The sequence below is a fragment of the Mus caroli genome, chromosome 18 (genome assembly GCF_900094665.2).
Source record: "Mus caroli chromosome 18, CAROLI_EIJ_v1.1, whole genome shotgun sequence".
In the NCBI taxonomy this organism is placed as follows: Eukaryota; Metazoa; Chordata; class Mammalia; order Rodentia; family Muridae; genus Mus; species Mus caroli.
This window is the reverse complement of record NC_034587.1, coordinates 35,089,602-35,114,960: the sequence shown is the minus strand read 5'-3', so window position 1 is coordinate 35,114,960 and position 25,359 is coordinate 35,089,602. Positions and strand designations below refer to the sequence as shown.

At 40.3% G+C, this 25,359-nt stretch overlaps 1 protein-coding gene across 2 annotated transcripts in view; it reads left to right on the top strand.

Annotated features, from left to right (window-relative positions):
* Diaph1 (diaphanous related formin 1) overlaps nt 1–25,359 on the top strand; it is a 95,211-nt gene that overhangs the window by 10,289 nt on the left and 59,563 nt on the right. Inside the window, exons 2-8 of one of the 2 annotated variants that reach the window (XM_021150286.1) lie at nt 18,745–18,771; nt 20,008–20,163; nt 21,312–21,413; nt 21,713–21,843; nt 22,020–22,106; nt 23,015–23,078; nt 24,322–24,461. In XM_021150286.1, the coding sequence (XP_021005945.1) occupies nt 18,745–18,771; nt 20,008–20,163; nt 21,312–21,413; nt 21,713–21,843; nt 22,020–22,106; nt 23,015–23,078; nt 24,322–24,461 (707 nt within the window). The remainder of the gene's footprint in view (nt 1–18,744; nt 18,772–20,007; nt 20,164–21,311; nt 21,414–21,712; nt 21,844–22,019; nt 22,107–23,014; nt 23,079–24,321; nt 24,462–25,359) is intronic. The other variant, XM_021150287.1, reaches the window with a different exon arrangement.

The window sequence follows — 25,359 nt, the reverse complement described above, 5'->3', positions numbered from 1 at the left end:
AAAAAAAAAAAAAAAAAAAATTAATATTTGAAATAGAAATTCATTTTTTAAATATAAGCAGTATGTTGCTTTACTTAAGAGAATGTAGGTATGTATAAACATAGAGTCAAACAATCCCTTTGTGTGTTTGTTTGTTTCTGTTTTTTGGAGACAGAGCTTATGTCTGTATCTCTGGCTGTCCTCTAGCTTGCCTGTAGAACTCAGAGATCTGACTGCCTCTGCCTCCCAAATGCTGGGATTAAAAGCATATGCCACCTCTACCAGGCTTCCCTGTTTTTTAGAAATTGAAGTTATTTAAAGTAGGACCAAATAGGGAAATCCTTGCTATTGGAAATTATTTGGGCTTAAGTACTCTGGCATGGAATTGTGTATGTGATTGTGTCATAACATAGTTCATCATGGTTTGATTTCTAGAAGGATCAGAATGACTTTAACTTTGACTTATATTTCTTATAAATCGTCATTGTGCTCTCTGATCTCCAAGATTTCCCTTTAGATCTTGTTCTAGGTTTATAAAAGGCTAGAAAATGTTTGTTGTAGTTTCATTAGCTCAAGTCTGGCTTTTTGAAAAGCAGTGTAATTTTTGGGTTATTTGCTGTAGTATTAATAGTAGATGGTTATTTTTGGGTATTCAGTGATGATATGAGGAGAAAAAGGGGTATAACTATTCTTTGGAATAGTCTTCATGTTTGGTGTCTGCATGTAGAAGTGATAGCAGCTGTAGAAACTTCCTGTCTGTTGGGCCTTGGGTGTGTCATATGTGCCTACCCTGAGGAGAAGACGGACTGCTGCTCACATCACAAGGGAGGAGGACAGAGTTGCTACGGTGATTGAGAAACAGCATTCCTGAGTCACTGACTCTTTCTAAATGGTCAACACCCGTTTTTTAAAGGAGCAATGACAATCTTCCCTGAACTCAGAAGCCCAATAAGGAAATGAGGAAGAACAAGTATAGGATTTGGAGCTTGAGAAATATATTTAAACTTTAGAAAAAAGTCGGCTAGGGGCTGGAGACATGGTTCAGTGGTTAAGAGCACTGTCTGTTCTTCCAGAGGTCCTGAGTTCAATTCCCAGCAACCACATGGTGGCTCACAGCCATCTGTTATGGGATAGGATACCCTCTTCTGGTGTGTCTGAAAACAGGTACAATGTACTCAGAAACATAAAGAAATAAATCTTTAACAAAAAGAAAGAAAGAGAAAAAGAAAAAGCCTGCTAACATTATGTATTTTCTACGTGTTCAAGTTTTACCAGAACCTTAAGGTATTTGAGAAAGAGGAAGCTTTATATGTAGATAGCTGTCTGCAAGTGACAGAGTATTCATTCATGGCTTTCATGCCCTTCCTTCAGCAGAGAAGATGGGTGTGTCTGCCAGATACTTGATTTCCCAGCCCGGAGTACTTTGTCTGGTTGGCTGCTTGTTTTCCTGACCCAGGAGTGTCTTACAGTGTGAGGTGCTGACACTGTAGACGTGTAAGAGGAACGCGGTGTCCCCAGACTGGCTTCTGTGCTAGACTTAGTGGAACTGGAGTGGCCTTTTCTTCTTGTTTCCAGGCTGTCATCTATCTGTGAAGCACGTTAGCTCGTCCCAGTGCTTAAAGATGAGCTGATCTGGAGGCAAGACGTTGCTGCTGCTTTTTCCTCGGACCTGTCTCCTTGACCATGAGAGTTAACAGATAATTAGAATCTCTTAGCAAGTAAATTCTAATATTAAGGCAGTATCTCGGTGTGGCTTTGAACTCTCAATCTTCCTGCCTCTGCCTTCCAAGCACTAGGACTCTTAAGTATACCAAGCCTGGCTTCATGGTTGGTTTAGAGTTTTGTAGTCAAACCTTTTTCTTTTTTGCCTCTTCGGTATCCTCTTTTTTTTTTTTTTTTTGAGGTGAATGTTGCAACTCTGCACCATTCCCATTTAGGGTAATAGGTAACAATAATTGTGATGTCAGAATTTAGTTTTTCTTTTTTGTTGTTTTTGAGACAGGGTTTCTCTGTATAGCTCTGGCTGTCCTGGAACTCACTCTGTAGACCAGGCTGGCCTTGAACTCAGAAATTCGACTGCCTCTGCCTCCTGAGTGCTCGGGTTAAAGGCATGCACCACCACTGCCCGGCCTCAGTTTTTCTGTAGATGGAGATGAGATGTCAGTTTATTTAGGCCTTCCTTGGGCCTGCGATGGAAATGGAAGGAAAAGCTCTTTGTATTTAAAGTTACTCGTTTTTCTCTCTCCAGTTCTTCCTGGAGCCCAGCCAGTTTCTGTGGTTCTGTCATCCTGTTTTATTTCTTTTATCAAGACAGGATTTTGACTTTTGCCATTTTACTTTCTTATTGATCTTTGATCTCCAGCCTAATGAAGACAATATAGCCCTAAAGACAAACTGTGCTTGACTTCAAACACACACACACACCTTACCAGTACTTGCTTACAGACCTTTGGTGGGATGTAAAATTTGTGGCAAAGCAAGATGACAAGTTCAAGTCTGTGTTGTAACCCTCATGGCCTCTCCATAGTGAATCGAAGGCAGACCCCACAGACCTCTATGTTCTGAATGTCAGGCTCTACGTTTCTTTCCAGGATTCGAAAGGAAGTTGTTAGCTGCACTTATTTCCCACTTTGCCTGTAGGTAGTAGTAGCCTTTGTCACCTTACTACTTTTCAAAGAAGTTGGAAACACTCCTAAATGATGTCTTGTCTATTTCTTTTTTAAAGATTTATTTATTATTACATCTAAGAACACTGTAGCTGTCTTCAGATGCACCAGAAGAGGGCGTCAGATCTCATTACGAGTGGTTGTGAGCCACCATGTGGTTGCTGGGATTTGAACTCAGGACCTTCGGAAGAGCAGTCAGTGCTCTTAACCACTGAGCCATCTCTTCAGCTCCGTCTTGTCTATTTCATAATTGACTGTTTTCCCCAAGGACAATTTATAAATATGTCTTGTGGGCTGGAGCGCTAAGCATGGTCTCTGGTCTTATTCATAGGGAAATACATTACTCTTGAAGGCTTAATCTGATGGCTTAGTGTATGTAATCCTTTTCTATCAGAGAACTCAAAACTTTATCACTTGCTCAATTTAAATAGTATTAACGAATACACTGTACTTAGGCTGGTGCTTCAAAATCTATAGAAGTGTTAATTTTAAAATAAAGTTTAAGGGATATCACCTGAGTAAAACGCTTTTGGCCCTGCAACACTTAACAGCCACAGAGTGAGTTGCAACACTTAACAGCCACAGAGAGATTTGCAACAAGTATCTGTTAAGAAGGCTCTGCCGTATAAAATATTAAGAGTCCAGCTTAGATGAAGGCTAAGTGTAAATTTATAGGCAAAGAATGGCCTTTGTTTTCTCCCAAGGTGTTAGTGAAGTCCAGCGTTGCCGAATTAGTCATCAGGTGGCTGTTTTACTAGAAGCTTTTCTGTAGTAACACAGAAAAATCACTTTACAGACTGATCTCACCGTCACTGATCACCTGCGTATCAGTGAGCCTAAGGTGTCTGTGAAGTTATTTTGCATGCCCCCCCCCATTCACTTTTGAGACTGGGTTTTCCTACCTAGCCCCAGAATGGCCTTGAAATAGCTATAAAGCCAGGTTGGCCTCAAACTCACAATCCTCCTGCTTCTGCCTCTTGAGCTCTGGAATTATATAGGCAGGCCGCCACAGCTGGTCATTGTTTTGTTTGTTTAGTAAAATCACAGCACAAAGAGTTAAAGTGACTTACAGCATATTGGAAATAAAAGTCAGAGAACCCAAGGTCTTTTTCTTTTAGAACTAGATCTAAATAATTCTGGATTTCAGCTGTTGAAATAATGTATGCATTTCCTATTGCTGTGCAGTAAATTATTACCCAACTTAAAACATGGCATGGATGGTGTGGGTGGGTTCTCAGAGTGTGACAGGGCTGAAATCAAGATGTCAGCTGAGCTGTTCTTGCTAGAAGCTCTGTTGAAAGTTGGCTTTCAGAATGATTGAGTTTTTGAAGAATTAAGTCCCTCACAGTGTGAGGCTCTGTTTCTTTGCTGGTTTGGGGACTGCACTAAGCACCCAGAGGCTGTCTGTAGTACTGCTCTGGCCAAGAATCACATGCTGAATCTGTGTGTCTTGACTTCTAGATTTAAAGCACTTGTGTGGTTGGCTCAGGCTACTTGGTAATCTCTCTTCACAGTCCTGTTTCACAGCTGTGCACAGGCTAGGGATTTGGGATCACATCTTAGAAGTCTACCACACTAGTATCTTCCTTGTTTTGAATTAGCCCAAAGGTAAATAGCTAGGAAAAGAAAGTGCTACACACCTTTAATCCTGGCACTCAGGAGGCACAGGCAGGCTGGTTTCAGTGAGTTCAAGGCCAGTCTGGTTGTTTTAGAGTTTCTATTGCTGTGCTAAACTCCACGATCAGAAGCAAGTTGGGGAGGAAAGGGTTTTATTTCATCTTAGAGCTTACAGTTCAGCAACTTCGGGGAAGTCAGGGCAGGGCCTGGAGGCAAGTGCTGGAGCAGAGGCTGTTTGTTTTTGTTTGTTTGTTTGTTTATTCCTAAAATCAAAGCTCTATAATGACCAAAAAGCAGATTCAAATAAGCAGGAAAATAGTGAAACAGAAGCAGACTTACGGAGAATCATCTCCAGTGTACTATACATCGCCAGTGTACTATATAAACTGAAACTTCAACAAACCATTCCCAGAAAGATAAACTATTAAAAAACTATTCATTTAAGGTGTGTGTGTGTGTGTGTGTGTATTTAGATCAGAGAACAATGTGTGGCAGTACGTTCTCTCTACTATGTGGGATCCAGGGACTGAACTTCGATCTTGTCAGGCTTAGTGTGGCAAGTGCCTTTACGCAGTGAGCCATCTTGCAGGTTTCAATAGTCTCCCTCCCTTTTGTCTTCTTGGGAATGTGGTGATGGAGGGTAGCTGTCAAGAAGGTGTGGGGAGGCCTCAAAATGCAGTCTTCTGTGGTTTCTTTTAGAATGTTTATAGCGCAGTTGATTCAAGTTGGTCCTCCATATCAAGACCTATGCATCTGCACCGCCTGATGTAAACAGTTTAACATCCTTTGAAAACGAAGCAGTAAAGATGGGCCCTGTATGCCTTTGAAGTGTGTATATGAGTCTTCTCTCTGAGATCCAGAATCTTAACTGTTCCATCAGAAAAGGAAGTGGCAAGGCTGTTACCCAAATGGCTCTGGCTGTCTTGGAACTCTCTCTGCTAGGCTAGCCCTCCAACTCAGAGATCCACCTGCCTCTGCCTTCCGAGTGCTGGGAGGTTTCTCAGTTGAAATTTCTTCTTAAAAATGACTCCACTTTGTGTCAAGTTGACATACAATCTAGCCAGAACACTGGTCTACACACTGAATTCCAGGACAACCAGGGCTGCATAGAGAGAGTCTGTCTCAACAACAAAAACAACAGCAAAAAGGTGTGTATACTGAGGCAGTTAGTGAATTGCATTCTGACTATAGTTATGAGAAAACTCAGGGGTCCTGGTCTGCCCAGGTTCATCATAGAGTGGAGCAAACTGCTATTCAGCGGTGTACTTGTGGTAGTCACTTAGCCAAGAGCTCAAGCATAAAAGTTACATTAGTGTGAGCTAAACCTTTAGAAAGTACTGAGGTGTGGGTTTGCACTTTTGGGTTTATATTGCTGGCCATGTGGTTCATGCAGTACTTGTTCATGATTAACTATAGGAGCACAGTCTAGAAATTAAGAGTCACTTTTTTCTGTGTCATATACTTTGTGTTCAGAGTAATATTTAGTCATATTCTCTTATTAGATTATTGCTAAGAACACTATGTAACTACCTTTTGCTTGGCTATATAAACAGTCTGTATCAAGAGAGAGTCCTTAATTATTTTTAGTATTCTGTGCCTCATTCATGATTCAAACTAAAATTTTAGAATGCAGAGAATCATGTAGAGGTAAATATGGATGAAGTTTCTTTGAGTTTACAGTAGGCACAATTGTATTCTTACTCATACAAGAGAACTCCTGCTTATGTGACTGACAAGTTTAGTTCTATCAGCTCAAAGTATTGGGGCTGGAAAGATGGCCCAATGTTTAATTGCCCTTAATACTTTTGCAGAGGATCCGTTTGATTTCTTGTACCCACGTCATGGGACTTATAACCATTTGTAGTTACAGCTCCAGGTGGAACTTCCTCTGTGGGCCCTGTACTCACACGCATATACCCACAAAGACATACACACACATAATTAAAAATAAAACCTTAAAAACTAAAGTATTCATACATAAAGTCACCACAATAACAAAAAGATATCAAAGTTAGTTTACATTATATAAATAGTTATTTGGGTATATGTTAGACTCTTGAAGCCATTTAGTTTAGTTAGTTGGACCTTTCAGACCTTAGAGGGCTTACCTTGTGTGTAAGAGTTTCTGATCAGTTTATTTGTCAGTAATACAATTATCTAGATTTCTCTTTTAGAAGATTATTTTTATGTGTATGTGCCTGTCTGGGTTTATGTGCACAGTGTGTGTGCAGAAGATTCCCATAGAGACCAGGAATTATTGGATCTTGAACTGGAGTTACAGGCAGTTATGAACACCTTGCTATGGGTTCTGGGAACTAGACCCGGGTCCACTGGAAGAGCAGTAAGCATTTTTAACCTCTGAGCAATTGCTCTAGCCCTAAGGAAGTTTCCGATTTCTTGTAGATGGTAGCCAAAAGATTTACCACATAATACATTTGGATGTGGTGAATGAATCAGGAACTAAATTAGTGTCTGGAAAGGGGTTGGAAGGGGGCAGGTTTTCATTTCTATTTTGATTGATGATTATTGCATAGCACTACATTGTCAGCTGTATTATATTTGATGGTGTTACTGTTGAAACATGTTGATGCATATAAGTGAGGCTCAGTGAAACAGGTTTTTCAGAGAAGATGAAGCTTCTTTTAGTAAATACAGGTTTTTTTTTAGGCTTTATTTCCAAACCAGCTAATAACCTGTAGATATTTATCTGCTGATTCAATTCTGGCAAGAGTCTTATAGAATAAGTGCTATACTTTTATTAGTAATCATTTGCATGTAAATTAAATATTATGAAAATTGAGTAACAAGCAAAAACCTAGACTGTGCAGAAAAGACAGTATTACCCTTTTTGGTAGAAGACCCCAGGAGATTCACTATATAGTATCTTGAAGTCAGAAGTCAATTGTAGATTGTCAGAATCTGAAAACCTGAGAGAGCACATCAGAGGGCCAGCAGGCTAAGAGTGGGGCCTGCTAAACAGGCGAGTCTCTTGCAAGGCTTCAGTAAAAGCAAACTCTTTAGACATCAGGCAGAAATATGGTTAGGGAAGTATGCTGTTGTCAGTTTTGTGTGCCTAAGCTCACCATGACTGGCATCAGCTTTGCTGAATAAATCAGAGCAGAAAAAAATTCTGTGGGATGATGTGTTATTGACAGCTTAGGTAGTGAAGCAAAGACAGAAGAGCAGAAACACATATGCATGACAGTGGACTATCATTCAGAGTTAACATGCCATGAGTGATCAAGATATGAAGACACAGACGAACCTTAAATGTGTGCTAAGTAAAAGAAGCCAAAATGAAAAAGCTGCCAACTGTATGACATTTTAGAAAAGGCAAACTAGGAAGACATAATGATCAATGGCTTCAGGAAGGAGGGGATGAAAGGGCTCAGGAGACAGAACTTTCATAGTGATGAAATGGTTACGATGGTATATTTGCTCAAACAAACCTTAGAGTAAATTGTGGTCTTTGGATGATTATGGTACCTCAGTGAAGGTTTGTTAATTGTTACAAATTAGTGCAGAATGTTAATAAAGAGCCAAGTTCTGGGAGAGGGACATACTGGATTGTTCTGTAGAGATTAGATGGTGATGTCCTTAATAACACATGCATATGAAACAAATCGTGCCCTACAATAGCTTATGCAACACGGGAACTTACGCAAAAGTGAAGAAGAGAACTGACTCCACAAAGTTGTCTCCTGATCTTCACATGTGCACTGTGGCATGCATGCATGTACATACACATCATATATGGTAATAACAACAGCACTCTGCCACTCTGCCACTCTCCCTGACCCCACCTCTGTCTCTACAAGTTCCTGGCTGCCTCTCCCCCTCCCCTGCCCCCATCTGTCTCTACTCCCTTCTCAACTCCCCATGCCCTAAATAAGCTTTTTCTATACACACACACACACACACACACACACACACACACACACACACCAACAACAATAACAATAACAATAATGGCATGCATGTTTACACATACACATCATATAATAATTAAAAAAATAATTAATAAAACCCCCAACAATCCATCCATTTAGAGTCTGTTGTTTGCTTTGTGTGCTTATTTTTAAAGACAGTTTCTCTGTGTAATCATGGCTGTCCTGGGACTTGGCTCTGTAGACCAGATTGGCTTCCTCTCAGAGATCCATCTGCCTCTGTCTCTGCCTCCTGAGTGCTGAGATAGAAGTCATGCACCATCACTGCCTGGCTGTATCCAGAGTTTCTAATCTGCTGCTTATACCCCCTTTCCATGAGCAGTAACACACAATTACTAGACATCTGAGGAAGGTTTTTAACGTGAGAAGGTGGAAGTAAATTACTGAACAGGGAGGAAGATTTAAAAACAAAAATCATTAATATCTACTAGAGAGAATTTCAGAAGAAGAATCTTTAGGAGTTGCAAATATGAAAGCCGAAATTAAAGCTGAATAAAAGGGTTAGAAGAATTTGGAAAATACCCTCTAAGTAAGGTAGGAATATAGAGATACAAATGGAAGAGCAAACAAAACTCAAAGAACAGTGTGGGAAACCCAGTGTTCAAAAGAGAGAAAAACAACAAACAGAAGAACAAGTTACCAAGGAAATAAAATTAATTTTCCAGCACTGAAAGCGAGGATAAAAATAGATTATACAAGGACCCCACATGGTTAAATCTCAAAATATCCATAAGACAAGCCTACAAAATTCAACAGAAGGGTGGAAATGGGTTGTACACAGGAACCAGAGCAGCCCCACATTTCCTGAAAATAATGGCCTTTAAAAACCTGAAGAAAAGCAAATTCCAACCCCAAACACAACTGTTAGTCAAATATGGCTTTAAGATAGGCATTGCTATGTATTTAAGTTTAAAGTTTATCCCCATGTATTCTAAGACACCGTTATGGGATATGCACCATCAAAGTGAAGGAAGAAATGAAGTGAGAGACTGAAGTACAACAAACAATAACTCTAGCAGAGCAGAGAGGTCAAAGACGTTCCAAGAATAACTGTTCTGTGCTTGGCACAGAGAGCAGCCTGCTGGAATGGAGCAATGATGCCATATGTGATGACACTCGCCTGTGGTACCAGCACTGGAGAGGCTGAAGAGGCAGGAAGACTGGAAGTTTTAAGATCAGACGGAGCTACCTGAACATATAGTCAGGCCCTGTGTTAGAAAAGCAAAACAACAAATGAAATACAGCGGAGTGATGAGAATTGCATCAGACCCTTAAAGACCATCTGTTTCTGTTCTGGCTTTTGAAACTGACTATGTATAACTCTGGCCCAGATTCTTGGCTAGTCTGGACCATACATTCATAACACACACACATGTCCTCTGATGTGCATACAAGCATACGGCTATGCACACATAACATAGGACAGTCTTGGGTGTCATTCCTCAGACTTCATCCTTTTTTTTTTTTTTTTTTTGAGAAAGAGTTTCTTACTAAGTAGGCTAAGCTGGTTAATCAGGAGTCCCAGGGGATTCTGCCTCCCTAACTTTGGGTTTATAAGAGCCAACTATTACCCTAGCTTGCTTTGCTTTTTAACATAGGTATTAACAGTCACATTCTGGTTCTTTTGATCTATTGAACTGTCTTCTCAGCCTCCAGCATTTTTAATGTATCAAAGTTTATCCCTTTACCTACTAAAGAGATCTTCTGTTCAGTTCTCAGCATCCTCATCAGGCCTGTAATTCTAGCTCCAAAGGCTGGATACCCTCTTCTTGCCACTGGAGCAACTACACATACGAACGCAAAAACAGGGAAATAAAAATAAATCTTTAAAAATAAATCTTGGTTACTCCCAAGTTTTATCAATTTTTGTGTGTAGTTATTATGAAGATTTGTGTGCAAGCTTTTGTGTAGGCATAAATTTTCAACTCTGGGGTCAGTAAACATCAGGGAAAGCCTACCTATATAATCCCTGTAACTCAGACAGTAGAGGCAGGAGGATTATCATGAGTTTGAGGCAAACCTGACTTATGTAGTAGTGAGACTTTGTACAGACAATCATCACACACCAAGGAGCTTTGTTGCTAGGTAATGTGATAGAGTATGTAGCTTTATAAGATGCTGCCAAGCTGTTCCGCAGCATCACAGCACTGGGGTCCACTAGTGTTCTGCTTTTGGGCATTGCCATAAATTATAGTTGTGTATTGGAACTTGTGTTTTCCTGAAGACAGAGGCTGTAAAGCAGCCTCATGAGCTCTTCAGTCATTGTTGTTCTGTGTGTGTCTTCTTTGATGAGTTGGGAAGCTGGCTCCTCAGTGTTGAGTTTTGAATTGTTGATATATTTTACATAATAGTCCTTTATTAGATGTGTCTTCCATTTGTATTTTCTTCTGGTCTAATTGTCTCCTCGTTTTCTTGGCACTGCAGCACGGTGGGGTGGTGTAAAAGAACATTTTCCCTGGGATACAGGTAGCTCCTGAAAACCAACATCAGCTTGTTTGAAGAGACTTTTAAATGAGTAGTTAATAGTGTATTGTGAGTAACATATTGGAGGGCAGAAGAAAGGATTGATTCCCTTGAAACTGAAGCTACAAGCATCTGTGAGCTGCCACACGGGTCCTGGGAACAGAGCTCAGGTCCTTCAGAAGAGCAGCAAATGCTCAAAATGCTCGTAGCAGTTGAGCCACTACAAGCCCCATTGAACTAGGGCAGGTTACCAGCAAGACTCTAGAGCTCAGAAAAGTTAAAATTGTAACTCTTTTAGTAGTTTTAATTTTAATTGTATTACTTAGAATCAGTTGCCAAACTGCATTGCAACTATTTTATTGTTTTAACCAAATTTAAACTAGGATTTGTAGAAATTCCAGTTTTACAGTATAGGGGTTGTTCAAGAACAGTTACACTGTTAACTGGTTTGAATATAAATTATTCAAAATTCAAAACATAAATTTCCAGTCTGAATATAAATTAACTTTTATTCCTCTCTACATATAAAATACAAATTCTCACTGTAGTATACTAATATGTTCACATACTGGACATGGTGATACATGTTTAAATTCTAGCACTTGGGAGGCAAGAGTCAGGCAGATCGCTTGAGTTTGAATCAGACCAGGCCTACATAGTGAATTCCAGGCAAGCTAAGGCTATACAGTGAGAACCTGTTTCAGAAACAAAAATGCTACCACCACCACCACCACACCACCACCAAAACCACCAAATATTTCACAGAAACATTTTTAGAACTTTTGATACATAACATGTCACCTAATATGATATAACATGATACATAATATGCTTCCTGCATAACAACATTATAATTTTAGATAAAATATTTAAAATGTAAGTTCTAAGCATTAAAAAATGAGCAAAATCCTGTAAATTTAGGTGTAACTCATAATTGTGTAAGCAATGTTCAATTTAATTCTAACACACTGACTTTTTAAAGAAATAATCATTGAGGCTGGAGAGGTGGCTCAGTTAAAATCGCTCTTCCAGAGAGGACTTGGGTTCAATTACCAGCACCCACATGGCGGCTCACAACTGACTATAACTCCATTTCTGGTGGATCTGGTGACCTCTTCTGCCTTCCACAGGCCCCAGGCATACCCAGACATAGATACTAACAAAACACCACAACATTTAAAAAAGAAAGAAAAAAGGAAAGAAAACCCAAGGTGAAACCTAGCATTTGATATCTCCAGTTTCTGGTTTAGGGTTGGTTAGTTTTCACACAAGGTCTTGCTGGCCTCAAAATTCTCATTTTCCTCCCTAAGTACTGGGGTTATAAGTATACAGTGTAATATCCAACATCTAGAAAGGTCCTTTGATAAAGAAAATCTTTAATATAACTTAACAAATGTTTACACTTAAGCTGTAATGTTGAAGGAGCAAATATCAGGTGTGTTTGCTTATATACCTTTGTCTGTCACTGTCCCTAGAGAAGATCAGAAAGAGGAGCCAATAAAGAGTGATTACTTCTCATTTGGAGAATAAAAATGACTTGAATTTGTTTTAAAGTTTGCCCATTCCATTCTTAGGACAAAAACGTAGTAAGGTTTATTAACTATCCTTTGGCATTAAAAGCTTGAACGCAGTTTTACACTTTAAGTAAATGTGTTGCGTACATTTAAGTGTACATCTTCCAACATTCTCCATTATTAGGGAGTCTGTTCGGTGCAGTGAGGTAGAACATTTCATCATTGTTCTGAGCATCCAGGTATGCATTAGGTACTTTTCCTCTAACCAAAAATGCCCAACAGAAACCACTGAAAGGAGGAGTCACAACTCTATGCCTGCTCTCTGAGATTATAGGCCTTTACTGTTACACCAGCTTGACTCTGTTAAGGCTCAAGAAGAGTGACTTAGTCCAAGGTCCCCTGGTACCATGGACTTGGACAGACGACATGGCAGTAGGAAGCTATTCACTTAATGGTTTATAGAAAAGTAGGGGGTGAACAAGCTGTCAGGGATAATGTACCCCAAGAGACTTTACCCCAATGACCCTCTTCCTTTACCAATACTGCACCTAAGGTTCTACAACTTTCCAAAATGCTACTGCTAACTGAGCCTTGAAGTAGAAGCCTGTATCGGGTGGAGATTTCAATTCGGTCCATAGCAGAGGACGTTGTAGCTTTCTTATTTTCCTTTGCTTCCCCTCCCCCCCCCTTTTAAACGAATGAATTTATGCATGCATGTGCATACACACAGAGGTCAGAGGTTAGATAACCCTCAGGAGTTGGTTCTTTCTATTCTTTGGGCTCTGGGGATTGAACTCAGGTCATAAGGCTTGGTAGCAGGCATCTTTACTCAATAGTCACTTCTCCAGCCCTGTTTGTATACTTTCTGAGACAATCTTATTTTTGTAGCCTAGGCTGACTTCAAATTCAATCCTCCTGCCTCAGCCTCCTTAAGTGTTGGGATCACAGGCATGTACCATCATTCTCAATATGAGTCTTATTTTGGTGACGAGTATAAGATCTGAGTCTATATTCCTTTTTTTAAATATAAATGTCTTAAAATTTTAGAATCAATTTTTTGTTAGTCACAAAATAACTTGAGATTTCGATTAGTGTTTTTAATCTATAGATCAAATTTGGAGAAACCTGATCCTAACATAATTGAGTCATCCTGTTCATGAATATGGAACATCCTTTCTTTGATTTTTATGGCTTTAGATCTTGTACATATTTTGTTAGATTTATACCTATGGATTTTATTTTAGGAAATTCTAATGGAATTTTTTTATGTTTGCAATTTCATACTATATTTGTTCATTGATGCTCTTTTTAATTTTATATTATTTTATGTGTATGTATTTATTTTATGTGTATGAATGCTTTATCTGCATGTATGTATATACTTGGAGGCCAAAAGAGCACGTTGGATCCTTGCCCTTTTGCTGATCTTAGCTGTACAGTCTCAAGCCTGTCATTATTAATTATAATGTTAACTGTAGGGTTTTATGTTGTTTGTTTTTTGGTAGATACTGTTTATCAAGTTGAAGAAGCTCGGTATATTTGGGCCAGTTGCTAAATTTTCTCAGGAGAGGCTTAATCTGTATTTAGAGTCCATAAACAAATGAAAAGGTAGGTATAGAGCTTCAGGTATTCCAAACATAGTAGCAGTAAAATATTTATTTCTGGGTTTAAATTTTGTTAAAAATTGTAATTGTTCATTTGCAGTAGCTAGCCATATTTGACATTACACATACTTAGTGGTTCTGGTATTGGGCAGTGAGTGATCTTAGACTAGGTCAGTTGCTTTAGGATTCCACCTTAGAGAGGATTCTTCCAGCTTTCTGTCTTTCATGAAAAGGCCAGTTTGCTAAGGGCTCTGATTTTGCAGGAGAAATGCACTGAGTGCCACAACTGTGCTTCCAACGCAGGGGTCATCTGTGTACCCTTCCCCGAGAATGAACTAACTGGTAGACTGCTGCTGGTGGGTAGTTCTCCAGAGGCACGGTGAGGCAGGATTGTAAAGGGGGTGCCTAGGGATTTTACTGTTTGAGTGGCTTTCTCCTTAGTCTTAGGTTAGTATCTTTCCATGTGAGTGGTTTCTTGTAGGAATTTGTACTGATATTCTAGCCCCTTGAAGGTTGTCTTTCAGTGTAATTTGACCACTTCTTAGTTTTGATTTGGGACTCTGCTTCCAGTGTCTGCTGGTACAACTAGTCTTCCTCTGTCCTATAATTGAGATCACAATGAAGCCACCGAGCTAAACCTCTGCATGGGTAGAAAGAAAGGTTTACTGGGGATCTTGGGAGGTGGGCAGAAAGAAGAGCAAAAGAGAGGAAAAGCAAGCAGATTTTGTATGACAGTCAACAGTGTGTGTGTGTGTGTGTGTGTGTGTGTGTGTGTGTGTGTGTATGCTGTGGGTGTCTGGGGTGTCTTTGAGCTGATACAGGAACTAGATGCCCTTGCCTGAGGTAGTTGACCTTTGGGGCAAGATTAAGGGTGGTTCCTGGTAAACAGAAACTGGCCTTATGAGATCTCCTTTTCTGGAAAACAGAACCACAACCACCCCTCCTACCCCATCCCCACACTTAGGCTTGTTTATCCAATAACATTCTCCTGAGTTCTGTTTAGAACAGTGTCATCAGCACTGCCATTTTGAGGTGCCACTTTGGATCTAACATGCTCCATCTGTGGTTTTTTGCTTTTTTATTTCTTTCTTGTTCTCTTGAATTTTCTTTTTTCAAACAATTATTTATTATATGTATATGAGTACTCTGTAGCTGTTTTCAGACAAGAAGATGGCATCAGATCCCATTACAGATTGTAAGCCACCATGTGGTTGCTGGGAATTGAACTCAGGACCTTTGGAAGAGTAGTCAGTGCTCTTAACTGAATGAGCCATCTCTCCAGCCTGTTCTCTTGGATCTTGTAGTCACTTTGCTTCCGTTATTTACTTCTTTCTGGGAGATACCTTTTCTGTAGTTTGAGAGGCCTTCAAGAATGGGAAAAATTGGGTATCTTGGCTCAGTTTGTTATCTCCTTTGTTTTGTTTTGTTTTTCTTTCTTTTTTTTTCTTCTTCAACTTTTTACTAGATATTTTCTTCATTTACATTTCAAATGCTATCCTGAAAGTCCCCTATATCCTCCACCCCCACCCTGCTCCCCTACCCACCCACTCCTACTTCTTGGCCCTGGTGTTCCTCTGCACTGGGGCATATAAAGTTTGTAAGACCAAGGGGCCTCTCTTCCCAATGATGGCCAACTAAGCCATCTTCTGCTACATATGCAGCTAGAGACATGAGCTCTGGGGGTACTGGTTAGTTCATATTGTTGTTCCACCTATAGGGTTGCAGACCTCTTCAGCTCTTTGGGTACTTTCTCTAGCTCCTTCATTGGAGGCCCTGTGTTCCATCCAATAGATGACTGTGAGCATCCACTTATGTATTTGCCAGGCACTGGCATAGCCTCACACGAGACAGCTATATCAGGGTCCTTTTAGCAAAATCTTGCTGGCATGTGCAATAGTATCTGCGTTTGGTGGCTGATTATGGGATGGATCCCCGGTTGGGGTAGTCTCTGGATGGTCCATCCTTTCATCTTAGCTCCAAACTCTTTGTGTAGTCCTGGATTTCCTGGAATTCGATTTATAGACCAGACTGGCCTCAAACTCAGTGATCCACATACCTATGAGTCCTGAGTGCTAGAACTGAGGGCATATGCCACCGTGGCCCCAGCAGGTGTGGCATCTTTTACCTAGAAGTTATTAATCTGTTCATGAACCTGATCTGCTTTTCTGTCTTATGATCTTAGTTTAGTGTATATGTGTCTTTCCGCCTCTGTTTTTGTAGTTGAAGGTCTGAGTGGTGGTATATAGTGGACCCCATTGGAGAGACAGAAAGTATGATGTACACCTGGGCAGGGAACAGTAAGGATTTGCAGATTTGCAGAAAGAAGATGGGGAAGCTTGTGAGTAAAAGCACTTAAAGCTGGGTACTTTAAAGGTTTATAGAAGGTGGGAGGGAGGTGGCGCACACCTTTAATCCCGGCAGAGGCAGGCAGATTTCTGAGTTCGATATACAGAGAAACCCTGTCTCGAAAAAAAAAACCAAAACCCCCCCAAACAACAACAACAACAAACAACAACAACAACAACAACAAAAAGAAGGTTGGAGGGATGTGGGGCACTGGGCATACTTATAGCTTCAGTAGCCTTTTCTTTTTCCTTTCTTTGTTTTTCTTTGCATTGTTTTCAATCCTTTCACTTTTCCTGATCTAGGAATGTCTTTATCTGCATCACAGACTCCATAACAAACAAACAAACAAAAACCCTAATGATTTGGGTGGGGACTGGAGAGGTGGCTCAGTGGTTACATGGAATGTTACAACCACCTACAACTTCAGTTCCACTGGATCTAATGCCTCTTCTGTCTTCCTCAGGCACCAGACCTACATGTGGTGCACATATGTACATACATGCAGGGCACATACAAATTATATATAAACATTTTAAAATTACTTTTAAAACATTGAACAAAGCCATTTCAAACACTATGTATAGAATCTGTAAGAGGAAACATGTTTCATTGAGTAAGTACGCCATATTCTCAGGGTCCTGTAGTAACAGGTTTCCATATCAATGGCTGAGCTTGCTGTTTGTTTGGGTATTTTATTGGGTTCAGAAATAGAACTGGTCTGTGCTGTTATTTATTTTGCTGGGTGTTGCTGCCCTCTGTCGGATTTATTTGGGAAATGCAGCTTTTCTGCATAGATTCCTTTCTATGGTCCTTACTCCAAGTTGAACACTAAAAACACAGATTATTTTATTTTATTTCACTTGTCTTAGTATATATTTTTTGAAACGAGGTCTAATATATTGTAGGCTGGCCTTGGTCTCACTATGTAGCCAAAGATGATGCTCAACTCCTAATCCTCATTCTTTCACCTCTCCACTACAGATGTGCCTTACTATGTAAGATTTATGTGGTAGGGAAATATCTTGTAGTCTTCTTAGGTAGAGCTTTGTCATTCTTATGTCTGTGCCCCCAATAAACAGTAAACTTGAAGTTCCAAGCAGTAAACATGAAGTTCCCTGGGTGTTGAACAAGGTTCCCATGTTCTCAGGCAAGTGTTAGTGGTCAGTGCAAACTTGACCTCTTCAGGGAGAGCAAAGTAATTATTCTTAATTTATATTGGACCTAACTGAATTGTGATATGAGGACTATTATGAACATAGTGGAGTGGGTCATCCTGTCATCAGAAGGCTAGATAAATAACTGGTGAAGACAGGACTGGATTTTTCATTAGTTGAATAAGTCAAGAGGCAATTAACCCTCTCCTTTGATCGATAGTAACAAAAACAAAGTATGGTTGAAGTTGAGTAGGGTGAAAAAAACTTCCAACCTGCCTAGTCTTAAAGCATTCAGACTTTAAAGTACCCATGTTGGTGTGTGTGATTACATGTAGAAGAAAACAGAAAACGCCGTGTAATTATAAAGTTAACACTATATAATCACTGACCATGTCAAGAAGTAGAAAATCATAAACACCCCAGAGACCTTTTTGTCTTCCTCCTTGGTCATAATCTATAGTAATCACAGGTTATCACTGTTAGGAATTTAAGATAACCATGTCCTTTATAAGCTTACATCCCAAGCACTGTTCTTTATATAAAGTTCTTATTGTTAGTGACAGTGAACGAACGAGTCTCTGTATTTGTGAATAGTTGAAAGTTTATTCACTTTCTCTGAAGAGCTCTTTTCCGTTGGACCAGTGTGCTCTGCTTGCTATTCAGACGTTCTCATTCAGATATGATGATATATCCGCACATGCTTTTGTTAATTAAGTGCTCATTTCAGCAGGGCTGATGCTTACAATTGCTGTGTTGGATTATAATGTATTTACATTTAATTTTACTAGATGATGTCATTTGTTTTCCAAAGTTGGCCCAGTGATTTGTGCTAACCCCAGCAAAGTATGAGCAAGCCATTGTTCCTTTACAACTAGACAGATAGAAAAGCTAGGGATTAGATCCAGAGTCTCACATATATGCTGTGTGTCTACCAGTATGAGCTGATACTTCATTGTGATTTTATCTGTTTGTTCATGATGCTTGGTCTTTTACATAGTAGGCAAGGACTCCACCACTGAACATTTAACCCCATCCTCATCTCCCTTTTAAAATCTTGACACAGACTCACCATGTTTCTTGGTCTGCTCTGGATTGACTCTAGCCCAACAAGTCTTGAACTCACAGTAACCCTACCAAGTAGCTAGGATTATAGACTTGCACCACTAGGCCAGACTTCAGTGTGGTTTTATCTTGTATTTCCTTGTTTACTAATGAAGTTGAACACTTCTCATAAGTTGGTTGGTCATTGGTTTTAGAGTCTGTTCAGCTCTCCACTCTCTCTATCACCAAGACTGCCCCTTACCAGAAATCTTTGAGTGTGTGGAGGTAGCTTAGGGCCTTTCCATTTATTTTCTCTTCCTTTCTCCCTTCAACCGTTTTGGTGTTTGGGAGGTTCCTTGGTATTCCACTGATCTCTTTTCTTTTTCTTCTCCCTCCTTTTCTCTGTTTCCCAGACTTTGAAGCGGCTCATGGCAGACGAGGTAAGGAGATACCGTGTGGCATGTGCATGTTCTAGCTCATTTTCTCTACTATTTTCTCTATTTTCTTCTTGTTTTCTCTAGCTTATTTTCTATTTTAACATTCACCAGCTATTTTAACTTTGACTTCCTTTAACTGTAATGAGAGCATGGGTTCTAGCGTCAGAATATTCGAGGTCTTCTCTAACTTCGTTTAACCTATTGCATGCTTTACTTTCGTGGTTGGGCAGTTTTAAACTAGAACTCATCCGGCATTCTAGATGCCACTTACATCTTTGAAGCCCTATAGTACCTTTTTTTTTCTTTTTTCTTTTGCATATGGCTGCTGGTATTTTGAGTGGGTTGCGCTGATGAAGCCGAATCTTACCGCAGCCTCTACCCCTGTCAGCACTTACACTTAAGGACGGGTTATTAGTATTTGTTTAGCAGAGAAATAGCATATGTACCTCTAAAGTGCAATGCATTCTTTGCTGTGTAGGTGTCATGCTAAAAGATTTGAAAGAATAAGTTTTAAACTCTGGCTATTTTCATATCTCAAGTGCCATGGAACACACAGAAGAGAAAGAAATAGCTCCTGATTTTAAGACAGTCACTTCTTTGTCCCATATTGCTTATTTATCTTAAACTCTGTGGTTATAGATACCTCCTGAAGGGAAAGAGCTTCATGTACCCTGGTCACATTTATTATTGGGTGGCTAGAGGGAAACACATTTTTTTGAGATAAATTTATACTTGAGATATTTTTGGTTATATGCTGCTAAGAATGCTTAAAAATGGCAGGAGAAATTTACAACGGTTTTCTTTTTAGAAGGGTTTTAAATTTTTAAATTTTTGTTTCTCACTTTTGGAGATAGGGTTTTTCTGTGTAGCTGTGGCTGTCCTGGAACTCACTATGTAGACCAGGCTGGCCTTGAACTCCCAGAGATCTGCCTGCTTCTGCCTCTTGAATGCTAGGATTAAAGGTGTGCCACCATACCAGCCTAAAGAGGTTTGAAACCTTAATGCAGCATTGCTGTCTCTTACACATTATTATAGATAGGGATAAAGTTGGTGGGCTGTGTTAGTTCTAACAAAAATGATTTCTTCCTTTCTTATCATAAAAACCTTGGCTGTGTAAACTAAAAGTACTAAGCAGGTGCAAGAGGGTAAAAGGTTGGCTCTTTGGTGTTTGGCTTGTTAAGTTGCGGATTGTGTTGTGTTAACATGTGGATTGCGCTAATGCTTCTTTCTCTTTCTTAGCTGGAGAGATTTACCAGCATGAGGATTAAGAAGGAGAAAGAAAAGCCCAATTCTGCTCATAGAAACTCCTCTGCATCGTACGGAGATGACCCCACTGCTCAGTCATTGCAGGACATCTCAGACGAGCAAGTTCTTGTCCTCTTTGAGCAGATGCTGGTAAGCCACCGTCCAAGCTCTGAGGCCTCTTTCCCAGCACACGTTTATGGGCCTTTGTCCATCGGCCTGTGGTGGTTGTTTTTAAGTGTGTGGTCTCCTAAGTTGATGTTTACTATTAAAAAAAAAATCTAGGCCCAATGAAATAATGGTTAAATATGCAAGTACAAGTCCACAGGATTGGAATCTGTGAATTAAACTTGGGAATATCTGATTACTGACTACTTTGTTAATGTCTTCCTGGCAGTATCTAGCCACAAACACGTCATACGAGTGGACCAAGCCCTGCGGTAGTGTGGTGACCATTTTGAGGCTAAGTTAGAGAAGAAGTAGTAGGGAAGCATTTTACATTGAGCTCTGTACAAAGAATAAACTGAGGAGTGCAATAGGCCTGAGGTCTCTGTTTCGTGGGGATATGGAAAGAGAGTGCTGAAGCCAGCTTACTAATAGACGGCCTCTGAGGATTGTATCTGAAGTCAGTGTAGTTGTGAGGTGTATGCATGGTTGTGATTTACTTTGTGGTCCTTAGTGAGAACAGGGACACTTTGGGTGGACACCCTGACATAGCCAGAATGAGTGCTTAGGGCTCAGAGTTGGGTCAGATTTTGTTGGTGTTGATTTTTTATGGTAGCAGTTATTCAGTGCCGGAGAGATGAGGTCAGCCTTCAATGCAGAAGACATTATATATGGCTTCCTTTTAGCAGTACAAAAGAAAATATTCAACTATATTATTCCCTAGGGAGCCCCCAGAAGTGTGTGTGAGTGTACATATGTTAAAGTATCCAGTGATAGATACCCAGCATGCAGGCATCATACCAAGGATGATGTCTGGGGATCTGTACTGAAATTAATTAAATTCTATCCCTGAGAAATTTTTATTAGTTATCATAACTTAAGCCTCTAGGAATCAGGAAAACATATTTGTTCACTAATGATTTATTGTGTCCAACTCATTACTAATAATTTAGTGTTGAATAATAAATATTAAACACTAAAAACTTACAAGAGGTAGAGATTTCTCTGAGTTCAAGACAAGTCTGGTCTACATAGTGAGTTCCAGGATGGCCTGAACTATATATAGTAAGATCCTGTCTCAAAACAAAATCAAAAATACCTACAAGGTAATTTTTTTTTCTCTGTCTCTTTGCTAGGTGGATATGAACCTGAATGAGGAGAAGCAGCAGCCTTTGCGAGAGAAGGACATTGTCATCAAGAGGGAGATGGTGTCCCAGTATCTGCACACTTCCAAGGCTGTAAGCTCTAGGGCAGGTGCTCACAGGAGGCTGCATCCTTACTCTGGGCTTGCTTATTTTTCTGAGTTTGTAGACTGTTGCGTGCCTCTTTCAGCTCTGCTCCACCCTGTTCTGTAAGCCTACCTTGACTGACCTCATATGAGCTCTACCTTTCTGACTTACACTTAGGTTCCTGGACTATGTTTGAGCTGTCACTTAGTTTGTTGCAGTTGGGTAGTTTGTATAGTGGGTATCTGTGTGGTATCTTTTAAACTCATGATTGGGCCCAGTATTTACTCACTCTGTATGCCTCTTTCCAGGGCATGAACCAGAAAGAGAGCTCTAGGTCTGCCATGATGTACATCCAGGAACTGAGGTCGGGCTTGCGGGATATGCACCTGCTTAGCTGCCTTGAGTCCCTTCGAGTCTCTCTCAACAATAACCCTGTCAGGTGAGAATTCTGAGAAACCTACCAGAAACCCAATGTGTAGTTCACTGGTGGTGACGATCAAAGGAGGCAGGGAAATATGAGAAAGGTCTGGATTGTGATTAAAGAGCTTCTAGGAAAGATTTGGCAAATAGCCTTTATGATTTAAGTTGATATTTGTCTTTGATCATTCCTTACAGTTGGGTGCAGACATTTGGTGCTGAGGGCCTAGCCTCCTTATTGGACATCCTCAAACGACTCCATGATGAGAAAGAGGAGACTTCTGGGTAAGGAATGCTGGGTCTTTATATTTTCTAGGTTGAGGGCCAGAGGGGGCTTGGTGTGAATATGCAGCTGGATTAAAGACAGTTTTATTGTAGAGGAGCTAAGAGGATGAGATTATCGAGGGAGGGAGATACAGACCAGTAAGATTATTAGTCTCCAATTCTTTCTCTGTCTGGACAGAGGGTCTGATTTCGTTTTCAGCTGTACTGTGATCTGGCCTGGGCCTTATCACACTTGGAGATTTTTCTTGGCCATATACTTGATTAATTTGGGTTTAGTCTTTGGGGTGGGGATAAAGTCTGTGAATACCAGAAACCATTTTAGTCTGCCATGGTGCCATCCAAAGTGTTCACTACTTCTGGAATCTTTTCTGAGACAAAATACAGTGATTGGGCCTGTGTGTACTCAGATGTGAAGCCTTTCAGGTAGTAGGCAAGGAGTAATAGATGGGATAGAATCTTGACAGAATTTAGTGCCAAGCTGCCTAGAAAAAGTTAAGGGATAAGAGTTTAGTTTGCATGTTTAATGCACGTTTTAATATCATTGGGGTTCAAACTCAGAGCTTGCATTTGCTGGGCGAGTATTGTACAACTGAGTTATGCCCTAGCCCCAAATTGGCAGGTTTTTAATTTAACACTAAAATCTTAGATTACAATGGTATTAGCCAGCTGATTACTTTTGTTAGTGTTTCTGGGGGAAGTGTTTTGTACTGTAGGGCTGGACAGCCTTTGGTATCACAGTGCAGTGTCGTCTTTGAGCATGCTGGGCTGCAGTCATAACTGCCTGTTAGATTCTACTCAGCTACTAGTTGCAGGCTTTCCTATTGTCCCGCTTTGCAAGATTGAACAATCGTCAGGAAAGATGCATTGTAATGTAAAGGGACTTCGCTGATCCTGTTTTCTGTGTGCAGAAACTATGACAGCCGGAACCAGCATGAGATTATCCGCTGTTTGAAGGCTTTCATGAACAACAAGGTGAGAGTTTCCCCGTTTTTTGACTCCAGCCCCCATCTAGATCCTCATTGTTTCTCCTTTGTTGGCAGCTCCCCAGAGGGAGAAGAAACTGAGGTTCAGAGCTTTGGCTCTCCTTTCTGTACTGTAATGTACTTTGCTGACAGCCACATACATGAGCCTCCATGGAATTCTTTTCCCTAGTTCTAACTCCTGACTTGGAGTAGGCTAAGGGTCCCTTTATTAAGCTTGTTAGTTGTTTAGGGATGTTTGCTTTATTTACTTCCCTATTCTCTACGTTAAATCTGTCCCAGCCCACGCTTCCCGTAAGCTTGTTTGAACTCTAGTCGTTCCTGCCTCCACCTCCCAAGTGCGGGGCTTACAGGAGTGTGCCACTGTGCTGTTACTTCCAGCATTCATTCCAGCTTTAGAATCACACTGCATAGTCCTGGCTGTGTTAGAACTCTCTATGTAGGCCAGGCTAGCTTCAAATTTACACAGTTCTCCTGCCTCTGCCTCACCCGTGCTAAAGGTGTCCACCACCACTCCCAAGTTAGGATTCTTTTTCTCATCCATTTTGCTTTTAGACCCAGGGAGTCTGCAGTTACTATTTGAGTAGAAATCTACTTTCTTTTCTAGTTTATTTTACTATAATCATCTCCTTAGGATTGAGGGGGCAATAAAAATCAAAGGAATTTAAGTTATGAAGATGTGAAATTATGTGTGTCATAAAAATTTTACTTTGTTATAATCATTTCTGTTTAGCCATTATTGGGAAAGTGTTCTCTACTCCTGTGCTAGCTTAGAGTCCACAAACTGGGTATCTTACACAATAGAAATGTATTGTCTCAGTTCTGAAAGATTGAAGTCCAAGATCCCATGTCAGCCAGATCTTTGTGGGATAGTGTGTGTGTGTTCTGGGCTCCTCTCCTGCTTTCTTGTAGTTTGCTGGCTCTGGTTTATAGATGGAACACTCTTATTTCTGCTTCATGTTCTTGTGATGTTCTCTGTGTGTGTGTCTGGAGGTAGATTTCTTTTGGCAATCAGGACCAGTCATATTGGATTAAGAACATACCTTACTTCACTGTCATTTAGTTAATCTTATCTGCATCTACTCTATCTCAAGAGCTTATATTCCTAGGCCCTCGGGGTAACATCCCTCCATGTATTGAGGAGATACATTCTCGTCACAGGGAGTCCTAAACGTGTCCTTCTGTATAAGCGCTGGTTGCCCTTAAGCCTGCCTCCTTTCTTCTTGTCTTTCCAGTTTGGAATCAAAACTATGTTGGAGACGGAAGAAGGAATCCTACTGCTGGTCAGAGCCATGGATCCTGCTGTTCCCAATATGATGATTGATGCAGCTAAGCTGCTGTCTGCCCTCTGTATCCTGCCGCAGCCGGAGGACATGTATGTGCCTGGAGAGCTATTTCTGCATTCCCATTTTACCATCTTCCTTTAGCATAGAAGAAAGCGGAGTTACTTAGATGTCCACTCTGTCTAGGACACCAAGTCGTAAGGCCATATTTTTTCTCAGAAGTGAATATTAGAACCTTAGAGGTAGAGTTATCTGATTATCCAAAATGCTCCAAAAAGAAACGTTTTTGATACCATCGTGATACTCCAAGTAGAAAATTCCATACTGTGAAATGGTTATGTGTGCGGTATTGTTAGCAGTACAGTATAAAATTACTGTCAGGCTATAAGGTGTTTGAAACATACGTGAATTTCATGTTTAGATTTGAATATCATCCTCAAGTTAATTCAGTTTGTATATGCAAATATTCCAAAATCTCTTTGTAAAAAATGAATTCTAAAACATGATTTAAAGCATTTTGAACAAAGATAGTAGCTGGCAAGATGACTCAGGAAAGGCACTTGCCTCAAAGCCTTGACTATCTGAGTTTGATCTTTCAGGACCTACCTAGTAGAAGGAGAGAACGGACCCCAGTAACTCTGACCTCTACGCACACACCATGAACACATCACAGCACACTCTAGGGTACACGCACGGTATTGAAATGGCTCAGAGGGTAAAGGCGATTGCTACAAAGCCTAATGATGTAAGGGACCAGCATAGCAAAGGGAAACCTGATTCTCACAAGCTGTCCTCTAATTTATGCACATGCATACACATATCCATGTGCACATAGATGTCTGTGTACACACAAATCCATGTGAATTAGAACAATTTTAAGCTTCTTAAATGATAATAATTGATGTGACTACTGAAGACTAGTAGGGAGGCAAGAGAGATGGCTCAGAGGATAAGAACACTGGTTGTTATTCTCGGGGACCCAGATTCTAT